General features: G+C 37.7%; 1 protein-coding gene across 1 annotated transcript in view; it reads left to right on the forward strand.

Moving 5' to 3' along the window:
- The window catches only part of TMTC2 (transmembrane O-mannosyltransferase targeting cadherins 2), a 388624-nt gene that overhangs the window by 231474 nt on the left and 143857 nt on the right, over positions 1-13293 (forward strand). The window contains exons 5-7 of the mRNA XM_008683605.1: positions 8993-9078; positions 9541-9725; positions 10814-10892. Coding sequence (XP_008681827.1) covers positions 8993-9078; positions 9541-9725; positions 10814-10892 — 350 coding nt within the window. The remainder of the gene's footprint in view (positions 1-8992; positions 9079-9540; positions 9726-10813; positions 10893-13293) is intronic.

Genomic DNA, 13293 nt, shown 5'->3' on the forward strand with positions numbered 1-13293 from the left:
AAGTGAAATGGAATTTTCTAAGAATTAAAAAGAAAAAGCATGCCTGTCTGATTTTTGTCAGTGCATCTGAACAAATTGTTAGTGGCTCTTTGTAATAATATTGCCCTCTATATAGATTCCATTTATTACTGTTATAGTCACTTGAGATTTCTGCTTGATATCTATTTTATCAAGCAAGATGTGGGAGCATTTGTATATATGAGCATGACATGCTCTTGTCACTTGTGTTTGATAATAGAGATGAAAGATCTATTTTTCCAAGTGTCCCATTATAAACATAGCCTAAAACTAAGCGTAAGTCTTGAGGGAAAAAAAAAGCAATAAATACAACTGTAATACCATTTCACAGTTAAATTATATAAAATGTCATTATGAGAGTCATTAGCTAAATTAGCAAATTTGATAAGGAAATTTGGGTTAATGCAAAGTTCAAATATGTCTCCAAACCAATGCTGGTTAATTTCAGTTGGAAAATTTCAAATGCTTAAATACCTTAGGATAAAATTGAACATCTAAAATTTGTAATATTTTATCTCTGAGGAAAAGCATCTTAGTTTCAAACTACCTACATGTGTTAAAGGACAGTCAAAATAAAATTCAGAAAAAATTCCCCTCATTTTAAGATGAACATAATTTTGTTACTATAGTAGTCCCAGTGGAGTACTTATCTGTGAGGGATATGTTCTAAAACCCCCCAGTGGATGCCTGAAATTGCGGGTAATACCAGACCCTATATATAGTACATTCATCCCTTCGATAAAGTTTAATTTGTAAATTAGGCACAGTAAGAGAATAACAACAACAGTAATAAAATAGAAGTTATAATAGTATACCATAATAAAAGTTATGTGAATGTGATCTCTCTTTTTCTCTCACAATATCTTCTTGTACTGTACTCACTCTTCTTCTTGTGATGGTGTGAGATGATAAGATGGCTGATGAGATGAGGGGAATGATATAGGCCTAGTAAGGTAGTGTTGGGCTACTATGGACCTTCTGATGATTCATCAGAGGGAAGATTGTCTTTCAACCACGGTTGACCACGGATGACTGGAACTGCGGAAAACAAAACCACGGGTAAGGGGGGACTACTGTACTTGGGCTGTAGGACTTACAAATTATTTTGTGAACCATTATTTTGTAAACATTAAGTTATCTATTTATTTGGGTTAGTAAGTATGTTTGCCCAGGGAATAGCCAAACTATTTTTTTAATTTAAATTCAACTAATTAATATGTAGTGTATTATGAGGTAGAGGTCAGTGATTCATCAGTCTTATATAACACCCAGTGCTCATTACATCATGTGCCCTCCTTTTTTAATTTTTTTTTTTTTTTTTTTTAAGATTTTATTTATTTATTTGACAGAGATAGAGACAGCCAGCGAGAGAGGGAACACAAGCAGGGGGAATGGGAGAGGAAGAAGCAGGCTCCTAGCGGAGGAGCCTGATGCGGGGCTCAATCCCAGAATGCTGGGATCACGCCCTGAGCCGAAGGCAGACGCTTAACGACTGATCCACCCAGGCGCCTGATCCACCCAGGCGCCCCTCTTTTTTTTTTTTTTTTTTAAGATTTTATTTATTTATTTGGCAGAGAGGGAGCACAGGCAGGCAGAGCGGCAGGCAGAGGGAGAGGGAGAACCAGGCTCTTTGCTGAGCAGGGAGCCCAATGTGGGGCTCGATCCCAGGACCCTCGGATCATGACCTGAACCGAAGGCAGAAACTTAACCGACTGAGCCACCCAGGCGCCCCACATCACGTGCCCTCCTTAATGTCCATCACCCAGTTACTCCATCCTTCCACCCACCTCCCCTCCAACAACCCTCAGTTTGTTTCCTGTGATTGAAAGTTTCTTATGGTTTGTCTTCCTCTCTGTTTTTACCTCATTTTATTTTTCCTTTTCTTCCCCTGTGATCCTGTTTTGTTTCTTCAATTCCACATAAGTGAGATCATATGATCATTGTCTTTCTCTGATTGACTTATTTTGTTTAACATAATACCCTCTAGTTCTATCCGCATGGTTGCAAATGGCAAGATTTCATTTTTTGATGGCTGGGTAATAGTCCATTGTGTATATATACCACATCTTTATCCATTCATCTGTCAATGGACATCTGGGCTCTTTACATAGTTTGGCTATTGTGGACATTGCTGGGAATAGCCAAACTATTTATTACTGAAATATTGTCTTAATAACATAATCTTAATTTTAAGTTGCTTTAGCTTTCCATTGTCCAGAATGCTTCCTATGTAGTTTGTCATTTAATCTCTGTGAAGCCTGTCATTATTTCTATTGGCTGATTAAAATGATATCATTTGTCCCTTTGCGTTTTTATATGCATGGCTTGATCTGTCTGGAACATCATTCCCTGCATCCTTGACTTCTCTAGGAACCTAGCCTGACTTTGTCAGCTTGGGAAGGTGTTCCTTTTGTGTGTTCCCAAACACACTTGGTGCTCTCTTTACACTGTGTTGTGACTGTTTGCTTGTCTATCTCCACTGTGAGACAGTTCATTCAAAAAATATTTATTCATTTTTTTGTAATCTTATTGTCAGTGTTTAATAGGTTGTAGGAGTGGCACAAATTATGCTTTAATAAATCAAAAGAGGAAGAAAGTTACTATCTTTTAGTATTTCCCTAATTTTAAAGGTGTATGACTATGTAAACTGCATCCTGTTTCACCCTTGTTCTGTGTAAACATCAGCTTACGGAGCATCCTGTAAATTCTTGAAAAGTGTGCTTTTCATCTACTGATGTGCTTTATTGATACCAACTTTTGGGGACGCCTGGGTGGCTCAGCTGGTTAAGTGTCTGCCTTCGGTTCAGGTTATGATCCCAGGGTTCTGGGATCGGGTCCACAACGGCCTCCTTGCGCAGCGGGGAGCCTGCTTCTCCCTCTGCCTCTGCCTCCCGCTCCCCCTGCTTGTGCTCTCTCTTTCTCTTTCTGACAAATAAATAAAATCCTTTAAAAAAAAAATACCAACTTTTGAATATCTCAGATTTCAGCCATTTTGAAAGACCTTGTTAGAACCGGAGGCAAAAGATAGCTTTGCTTGAAGATCTGTATGTTTCTACAGTTCTGTATAGAGGGTAATCATATTACAAAGAGCCACTGACAGTTTGCTCAGATGTACTGCTAAAAGTCGGACAGGCATGCTTTTTCTTTTTAATTCTTAGAAAATTCCATTACTTAAAAAAAATTCCATTTCCCTTTTGCCTTTTTTAATGAAAAAAGTAGAAATGATGATAAATTAAATTTTTAATTGAAAAATAATTTAATCCCTGTAGCTTGATTTCTTATTTTCTCTATTCTTTGTGTAGTTCATATATGTGATTGGCAGGGATGCAGAGATAAGGTCTGAAGAAATGTGTTGCAGTTAGTACATACAAGATGCAAAATGTGGTATCTTAACTAAGGCACTGTTGGTATTTGGGGCCAGAAAATTCTTTATTTTAGTGACTGTCTTATGTCTTCTAACACGTTTACATATTTCGTGGCATCCCTGGCCTCTACCCACTAGATGCCAGTAGAATCCACCCAGATAATGACAACATAAATGTCTCCAGACATTGTCCGATGTTCCCTGGGGGACGGGGTGCGTAGGGACAAAAGTCATCCCTGAATGAGAAACACGGTCCAAACAAATGTTCCTCGTCTGTCTCTGTCAATATTTAGAATCAGCTAGGGGTTTGTATGCCTTTTTACATTTAATGTTTGCATTTAACTCTGTCCAGTGCACTATTATCATGGGTTTGACCAGTTTTCATTTATCTAGTGTCTAGATTATTGTGTTTCTTTAAAAATGGCATTTTAGACAAAGAGTGTTGTTAGGGGAAACTGGCATAAAGATGGGCAAAACTTTCACAGGAGAAAAAAATTCTACATATTCAATGGTAATTCCTAGGTTAGATGATCAAAATCAGATTAAAAATAGTTAAAAGGACTTAAGGGAGGCATTTTGTTATGTGTGTGTATGTGTGGGTTTTTTTGGGTTTTTGTTTTTGTTTTTGAAATATACAGTGTTCTAAAATTTAGCTTTTAGAATGAATAGTATTTTATAGATTCAGATGTGCTTTTTTCCTTTGACTAAAACAATATTTATTATCTGTTTCCCCAATTTGTATTCTTCTTCACTGGGTGCTTAATTTCATTGTTTCTCAAAGATAAATCATTGGGGGAGAAATATGAGAAGTGAAATATTTTCTTCTATTAGAAAATACTGCAATATATCCACCTTCACACACAGATATGTAAAAGTGACTCCACCACTTATTATTCAGAGATCAGTAGCTTTTCAATTTCTTTCTCAAAAGTCACTTCAACTTCACATTAATGTATAGCATGAGCTAGCTTCCTTAATTATAAAACAATTTCATGTAACATGAATGAAATGATTTCTCATTAGATTCTGGCTTGATGGTATATTAAAATGTGTTTTTATTTTTAATATACATAGAATCCACAAGATTTTATTGACATGATCAGCATGTAAACAAACCGTGTCTTCAATTTTAAACAGTTCTGGAAAAACCTTTGGTATGAATGATTTATTACAATGTAGCATCTTTTATAATCAGACAGCTGGGCTTCACTTATAGCACACTTCTCACCAGTTGTGTGACCTTTGGCGTGTTGCTGAACTTTCCTTGTCTGAAGCTCATCTGTAAAATGGGGCTAGTAATAACAGCCTACCTCATAGGGTGATTGTTGAGTAATAACAAGTGAATTTTATGTGACGTGCTTGGTGCAGTGTAAGTGTCAAATGAGTTTAACTTCTGTTACTGTTATCGTAACTATTTCAATGTGAAGGGGTCTATTCCTCTGCCCTCTCTTCAGTAAATAAAGAATGGGTTCTGTAGACATGGCAAACAGCAGTCAGAAAGCTTGGGTGTTGCAATGCTAGAACTAACCCATATTCTTCCTGAACTGCCAGAACCGTGTGGAATTCCTTTTCAGAGTATCAGTGCAAGTTAGCGTTTTACAAAATCTGGAGCGTGCTGGAGCAAAAGGAAACATAAGCTAGTATGCATATACCTCAATTGTCTCTCTTTACTCTTTTTTTTTCCTTCTAGAAAGAGCAGGGGGTTTATTACTAGAGAAACTGTGTTCCAGTCTTGGCCCTGCCTCTTACCAATCATAAAACCTAAAGTTAGTGGGTAAATTTTCTGAACCTCTTTTCTCTCCGCGTAACATGAGCTGATAACACTTTTTTACCATTGGCTAAGTGTTGCTTATTGCAAGCCTCTGCCAATGTCACTTTGACTCTGTGAACCTTCACTTGTCCATTCGTGAGCTGGGCCAGCGTCGGTCCCCCATCTTCTAGCAGAGTAATTTTCCACACCATTTATTTTCTTATTTGCCTTCCCCACTAGACTGTGCATCCACAGGCGAGTGCGTCTCTGTCTTGTTCACATTCGCAGCATGCACACTAGGGCATAGTTGATGCTTAGTTAAAATCTTCAGCCCTGAGAAGTCAGCCACAGCAGCCATCTGACTTGGACGCGCTCCCTTGTTACTTTTATTCCGATAATGTAGGGGATGATACTCTCGGATTTGAAGAGCCATGTGATAGGTAATCGTGGACACTTGCCTGCTGCATCACTCCGTGGGACTAGGCTCCTCCAAAGAATAAGGCAGGCCAAACAGGATTGTCTAGGTGTGGTGATCATGCTACTTATCATTTCTCCTCCTTGCATATTTTTTTGAATTGAGAAATCACAGGAATATAATACATCTGTGTTGGGGAGCCCAGGCGGCTGAACTCCTCCGTTTGCAAGGTGTGTGGGCTTTAGGCACGTTGTCAGAGATACGTGCTCCTCCCCACATGTGAATTCTGTCCAGCCTAACAGCATATGTACCCTTTAGAAATGTAGTTATGTGGAGACTAGTTAGTGGGCTGTTGCACTTATGTGGGTGACAGTAAAGATACAGAGGGCTCTCACAGAGCCATAAAGCTAAACCTTGAGAGGCAGAGTCAAGAGTTAGAAAAAATAATCTGTGGGCTTTGGAGACTTTATAAAACGTGGAATTGTGAGTGTGAGCGAAAAGTCAAAAATGAAAACCAGGTTACTGATTTTAGTAAATGCAGTGAATGACAATGCTGATTGCTGAGGAGATTTTTTTTCTTCTTTTATTTATTTCATTTGTTTATCTTTTTATTTATTCTGGAGCAGGAAATGCTGTTTTCAATTTTTGGGTGTGTTGATTTTGAAATTCCAGCGAGCACTGAGATGGATGCAGCTCAGTAAGCTGTCAAAAATAGATCGGGATGTCAGGAGAGCAGTGAGTCCTTCGGGACTGAGAACAGTCAGTCTATACACGAGCGGCACGTATGCATGATGTCATACAGAGACTATGAAGAAAAGGGAAGAAAGACAAAGTCCTCTGAAGCACCAGCTTCTTGTAAAGGAATTATGCATGCTCTTCCAGAGACACATTTTTTAGTCTCTGTAGGATGGTCCCAGGTCAAGAGAACTAGGGGAGGCTGGTCTCCAGGGAGCAGAAGACACACAGTTTCAGGAAGGAAGAGGAGTTAGTACTGTAGTTGCGTGAGCCATTCATAGAAGCACACTGTTTGGGGGGTTTGATAATGAGAGCCTTAAACTGGATTTAGGGCGTAAATGGATTTTGAGTCATTTGACATTTACACTATAGATCATTCTGAAAGGAAATCTGAGTCCGATGAGAAGAACAATAATACACGGTAGTTAGAGGTGGAGACAGGAGAGAATAAAGGTTGTAGAAGTTTTTCTTCCTTTCTGTGCTAAGAGGCACATGAACATTTTTTGTATTTTTAAGGCAAAGGAAACTGTAATGGACAAAGAGATTGAAGATACTAGCTAAAGAGGGGCTCATGGAAGGATTTTGATTCCTAAAGAAGGTAGAAAATTGGATTGTCTAGATTGTATTTCTCCTCTGGTAGGTTAGCCTTGTATCAAAGGAGAAGGACCTTGTTATCTGAATCTCAAAGGAAAGTGATAAAGGCAATTAAGGTAGTAGATAAGTTTCTGAAATGAGATAATGCGTATGAACTTAGTTAACTGAAAATCCAGCATTTTGTCAATAAAATTATTGTAAAGAAAAGTATTCCTTTTTTGGAAAGCATGTGAGTATTCTTTCTCTTTAACAGTTTTACCTTTTTTTCTTTTTTTAAAGAAGAGATGTAGATCTTTACAAAGAGTATTTCATCCTTTGTTACATCATCATCATCATTATTATTGACATGTTGACATAGAGTGTTACATTAGTTTCAGATATTTACCTACTTTTAAAGACAATTGAACATTTTCACGAACTCTTGAGTACTGTAGGAAATTTTGTTTCTAGCAGCTAAAAAGTATACTCAACAACAAAGCATATCAATTTCATGATCAAATTAATTGCTGCTCAAAACTTTTTATAAAAATGTACATTTATGTATCTACATAAGATGTTAATGTGCTTTGGGATGGTTTGATCTATTCAGATGACTTTTTTTTTTTTAAAGATTTTATTTATTTATTTGACAGAGATAGAGACAGCCAGCTAGAGAGGGAACACAACAGGGGGAGTGGGAGAGGAAGAAGCAGGCTCATAGCAGAGGAGCCTGATGTGGGGCTCGATCCCATAATGCCGGGATCACGCCCTGAGCCGAAGGCAGACGCTTAACCGCTGTGCCACCCAGGCGCCCCTATTCAGATGACTTTTAAACAAATATTAGAATTAGCGAGGTTAGGGTGCTGATTGGCTCAGTCAGTTAAGTGTCTGACTCTGGATTTTGGCCCAGGTCATGATCTCAGGGTTGTGGGATCGAGCCCTGTATCAGGTTCACGAGCTGGGCATGGTTCCCGCTCATGATTTTCTCTGCCCACCACCTCTGCCCCCAAAATAGAAAGAAAAAAGAAAAGAAATAGGTTGATCTTTGCTAATGATACAAGTGAGCAAACTTTAATTTTGAAATGATTTTCTTCAGATATGTTTTCAGTGCTGCCCATTAAATAGTAAGCTGAATGCTTTAAAAATATTCTACAAAATATGTTTTTTCAGTAGCCTGCTCATTTTGCAAAGGCCTCAGCAGCTGGCAAGTGGACTCTGCAGTTTGAGGTTGATAAGAGCAGTACTCAGGCCCCATGGAGGTGCCACACCTCTGTAAGATACCCGCTGATTACAAGAGAAAAGGCCAAAAAGCGCTGAGAGAGCTTCGTCCAGCTCTCTGACACTGTATTTTCATAGATATGACTGTAATTGATTCTGACTGAGGTCATGAGGATGGGGTCTGGAATGATGGGTTATCCGTGTGGCCACTGCCTAAGGAGCTTCCTGTGGGGTCGGAGTGTCAGTAGTCAAAAACATGTCTCACAACAGTCAAGTGAGATTTGCCCATGTTCTGCAATTCAAACTTATTTGACAAACTCCAGAAAATAAGGAAATAACAATGTGGATAACCTTCAGTCTTTTTCTCTGTTCCTTTATGGCATCTGATTAAATTCTGACTCTCTTGATCCTGTTGACCCAGATTACCTTTTGCCTTTCAGGCAGTCACGGACCAATATTTCCCCAGTAATATGGTTAGTGAGAGAGGCACCTCATGTTCTCATGTTTAAGTGTGTGTGTGTGTGTGTGTGTGTGTGTGTGTGTGTGTGTATCACTGCCTTAGACAAGTTTCCTTTTTGAACTGATGAAAAACTGTGCATGCTCTAAGAAGAGATCCAGGTGGTTTGTCATTCCAGTGGGAGAGAAGAACTGCTGGAAAGGAGAAAGTTCACTGGGGGTAAAGGGCTCTTTGAAAATACTTCTTAATGCTTTCTAATGCAACGTAAATGTAGCTGATACCTCTCCAGTATTTTCTCTCCTGGGGAATCATTTCCTTCTATTAAGAATTTATTTTTATGGTACCAGGTCAGCATTTTTACAGCCCCTTTAACCATTTTTATTTTTGAAATGTAAAATACAAATTTGTGGTTTTATGGATAGTAACACAGTCCTTCTCCAAATTTTTATTTTCCTCACGCAGAGGGTTACTTCTACAGGAGAACAGCAGGTTCGCAGAAGCATTGCATTATTACAAATTGGCGATTGGAAGCAGGCCTACCCTGGCTTGTAAGTAAATATTCAGGTTCTTCGAAAACACCTTTTTTTCCGTTTTTTATCCATGAAAATTATCTTGGTGACTTACACCCTCAGAGAGAGAAAAAAAAAAAACATGCTGTATCTGTTTCTGAAGACTTACCAATCAGATTATGAGCCTCTAACAATTCTCTCTCCATTTAATCATGTTTCGATATCCATTTATCATTTTTTAATATATTAAGATAAATGCAGCTTTTATTCATGTAGAGCTCTAGCTCAAAATATTTTGAGCTCTTTGAGGGCAAAGACTATCCACATATTTTTCATTGACACCTATACTCCTAACTGCATTGTTGTTCCCATATATATTTGTTCCTTAAGTATGTATATCTTGGTTTTCTTATAAAATCAGAACTAATCTGGAGAAACTAAGCTGGTTGTCACAGCGTGCATCATCTTCTCACATTTATATTTCCCATTTTTTCCCCTTAGCTGCGTATTTAAATACTGGCATTATTCTCATGAACCAAGGAAAGACAGAAGAAGCCCGACGCACATTCCTCAAGTGTTCTGAGATCCCTGATGAAAACCTGAAGGACCCTCATGCGCATAAGAGCTCGGTTACCAGCTGTCTCTACAACCTGGGCAAACTCTATCATGAACAGGGACACTATGAGGTCAGGCCCAATTCCTGGCCTTTTTCCTTCCCCCGTGTTCTTGATCCGAATCTCCACGCGAGCTCATTGCAGGGACACTGTGATCACTTAAGAATTTAATATGAGTTTTTATTCAGAGAGTTTTATGGTGATATTCATTTGGAAAAGAATCTCTGCTAAACAAAACTTAAGATTTCTTTGCTGTGAATTTCTCAGAGCACTTGTGACTCTTCTAGAAGGGGAAACAACATGCATTGTTTCTCAAGCTTATTTGCTTATTAGTCTCTGATTTTATGATCCAAGACACATTATTATTTTTATCTTCTATCCAGTGTTTGAGGTTAAAAAAATATATATTGTTTGTACTCTGGGTATTAAGGAAGTGATTTGGTGCTAATCCTACTCATTTATTTTCATTCTTTTTACAATAGTAATAAAATGCATATTAATTTTATTTTTCTAATTGAGGTGAGAGGAAGAGTAATGGAGATGGGATGTTGTACAGGAAGCTGGGAGATGTGTGTATGCTTTCTCTCACAAGAAGCATGCCTGCATGAGTTTCTTCTCTCATATTTAATATTGCTCCTCCTTCCCTTTCTCTCTCTCAAGCCCACACTCTTACACCTTGTATTAAGACTGCAATATAAGGATAAAGATACAATTTTTTAAAATAATTGCATTTCAAATCTCAGTGGATCTCAGGAGCCCGAAGATTTATTGCTATTTTCTTTAGATCCTACTTAGTTGCCTGGCTTGAAGTAACTATAGATTTTAGATGATTATGGGTAACTTCCAAATGTGAATTTTACTAGTTTTTTTTTTTTTAAACTGAATCATCTATGTGAACTGGAAAATTTATCTTAAAATAAATGAGCATTTGTAACATTCGACTCCTTATTAAACTACATTTTTATGTGGCCTTCTTCACTTACTGGGTTGAATATTTTCATTCCTGAAATTGAGGTAGTATGATATCAAAAGACAGCTCAATTATTTTCTTCTAATGAACCATTTAGAAATAGCAATGGAAGATTTTGATTTGGGAAGGATATTATTTTATTTGTAGTGAATATCCCTGTACTTTGTCTCTTTTTTGTTTCCCGAATTAGGATGCCCTTAGTGTCTACAAGGAAGCAATTCAGAAAATGCCGAGGCAGTTTGCTCCACAGAGCTTGTACAACATGATGGGTAAGTAGAATGTGCTAATTTAACTCATTTTTCAGACATTAAAAGAAATTAAAATCCGTGTTTCTAACAGAAGTTAGAACATTAATACACACACACACACACACACACACACACACACACACCTTATTCACAGTTGGGTGATATACATTCAAATTTTCACAAAACACATTTAATCTTTTTTTTTTTTTTTCAGTAGACTCTGCCCCCAGTGTGGGGCTCAAATTCATGACCCAGAGATCAAGAGTAGCATGTTGTACTGACTGAGCCAGTCAGATACCCCGACAAAGCACACTTAATCTAACAAGAGCAAATGAATGCATCAGCATAGTGATTCTTAAATTGGCCAGATCCCAGAGTTGTTGGAAGGTACTCACAAACCCTTTTGGGTATTGAGTATTTGGTAGACTCTAGAGAATGAAGGTGGTGAATAAAGATTTATAGCTTAATGGTTTATCAAATTCATGATAATATTTGATCATGTTATTTTCTTGATTAGAAGTTTCCCCCAAATATACACGGTGTGATATAGAGAGTCATGATTTTGATGCTTTAAAATATGAAAATAACTGAACAAACTTGTATGGTTTTCGTTGATAAGGTTTTGGATCACAATAGATTTTTTGTTTTTTGTTTTCTTTTGTTTTTAAAGATTTTATTTTTTTGAGATAGAGTGAGGGAGAGTGAGAAGAGCGAGTGAGAGAGCACAGCAGGGGGAGTGTCAGAGGAAGAGGGAGAAGCAGACTCTCCACTGAGCGGGGAGCGTGATGAAGGGCTCCATCCCAGGATCCTGGCATCATGGCCTGAGCTGAAGGCAGATGCTTAACCAACTGAGCCACCCAGGCACCCCCACAATAGGTTTTTCAGAATATTATTTTAGAGTAAGAACAGTACTGTAAAGAATGTAAATGTGCTACTGCCATCATTCCTTTTCCACATTGAATAATTAGGTTAGTTGTCTTATTTGAAACTGTGTAAGTTAGGACATGGATTTTTCTAGGTGCAAGAGGTCAGGAACTAGAATTTCTAATAGAATAATCAACCTATCATCTGTGATTGATCTGTGACTGCCTTTTAGTAAATTGTTACCATATTTATTTGATAGTAGACACCACTGAAAACTACCCATTCAGTACCTATTCAGTAAGTGACTATTGGAAAAGAACCCCTACAGTTTAAGATGCCCTGCTGATTGACTAGCTTTGGTATTTCCAGATAAAGGGGAGAAAAGAAAAGTTGCTTTTATCTTCAAATCATATTTTTCTTCAAAGCACAAATCACAAACTCACAGTTGTTTACTGTTTCTCTGTGTATAAAATAAATGAGCCTATATAATCTTTAGGATTATTTGACGCTTCTGTATTCTATGATTTGAGAAGTTTGATAGTAGCTGTTTGGCTTGAGCGTACACAAAAAAATCCCAAACCTTCCCAAACTAGAAAATATGTGGCTAGCAAACACACTCACTTTCTCTTTTTCCTAAATGAGAAAAAAATTAGAAATAGTTTAGAGATAGAATGAGGCACAGGTCCATAAACAGAAGAAAGAAAAAAAAAACACGTAATTTGGCAGAGGTCAATATTTTCATTTCATGTGTCGGGGAATCCCACTCCCGGTTAGCCTGTGCAGCAGTGGAGTGATTTAATACTCATGTGAAAGAGGGCCCTAGCGTATTTTTAGTTGTGGTTTCTTTTTTCTGTTTTAATTACTAAAATGTAAAAATCTAGCTTCATTAAGTATACTTTTGCCATACTTTGCCACTCTTAAGAATTAAAGTAGTAGTTTTCACTCTCCAGCATTTTACCATCAATCTATCCATCCAGCCCATTTATCCACCCATTTACTCGTCCGTAAAGCTTTGTGCGCAGTGTATAGGTTTGTCAGTTGAATTAACTTTTCTGTTTTAGTGCTGGATAGTTATTCCTGTCAAAATGAGTATTAGAAGGATCGTTTTCTCCAGCTTTCTCTAAGAAGGCACAATGGTTTTCATTTATGATTTTATTTTTAAGGCGAATGCATGGGAAGGCCTTCTTCCCAGTTTTCCTGAATTATCAAATAATTAAGTGAATAAAGGACTCAGCTCCTTGGCAACAGACTGCATATGGCATCTTTATTGTTAATAGGAAGTGTGGTACTCACTCTAGTTAGTGATTTCAGAAAATTCATTCAATTATTTTATGCAAATAAATTTGATTGAGAATTCAGCCGGTACCTGGGGATCTGTCTCTCATATGGTTACACAGATGCTGAGCACACACAGGCAGCAAACGATAAGTGTGTCCCTGGGGTTATTGCTTATTAGTCCTTTGTCTTATTTTTCATTATAGAAAGAGGTCATTTTGCTTAGACTCTGAAAAGCACTCCAACAATTTGCGAGGGGAGAATCCCAATATAATTTAAAATT

The sequence above is a fragment of the Ursus maritimus genome, unplaced genomic scaffold, assembly GCF_017311325.1.
Source record: "Ursus maritimus isolate PB19 unplaced genomic scaffold, ASM1731132v1 scaffold_21, whole genome shotgun sequence".
Taxonomy (NCBI): Eukaryota; Metazoa; Chordata; class Mammalia; order Carnivora; family Ursidae; genus Ursus; species Ursus maritimus.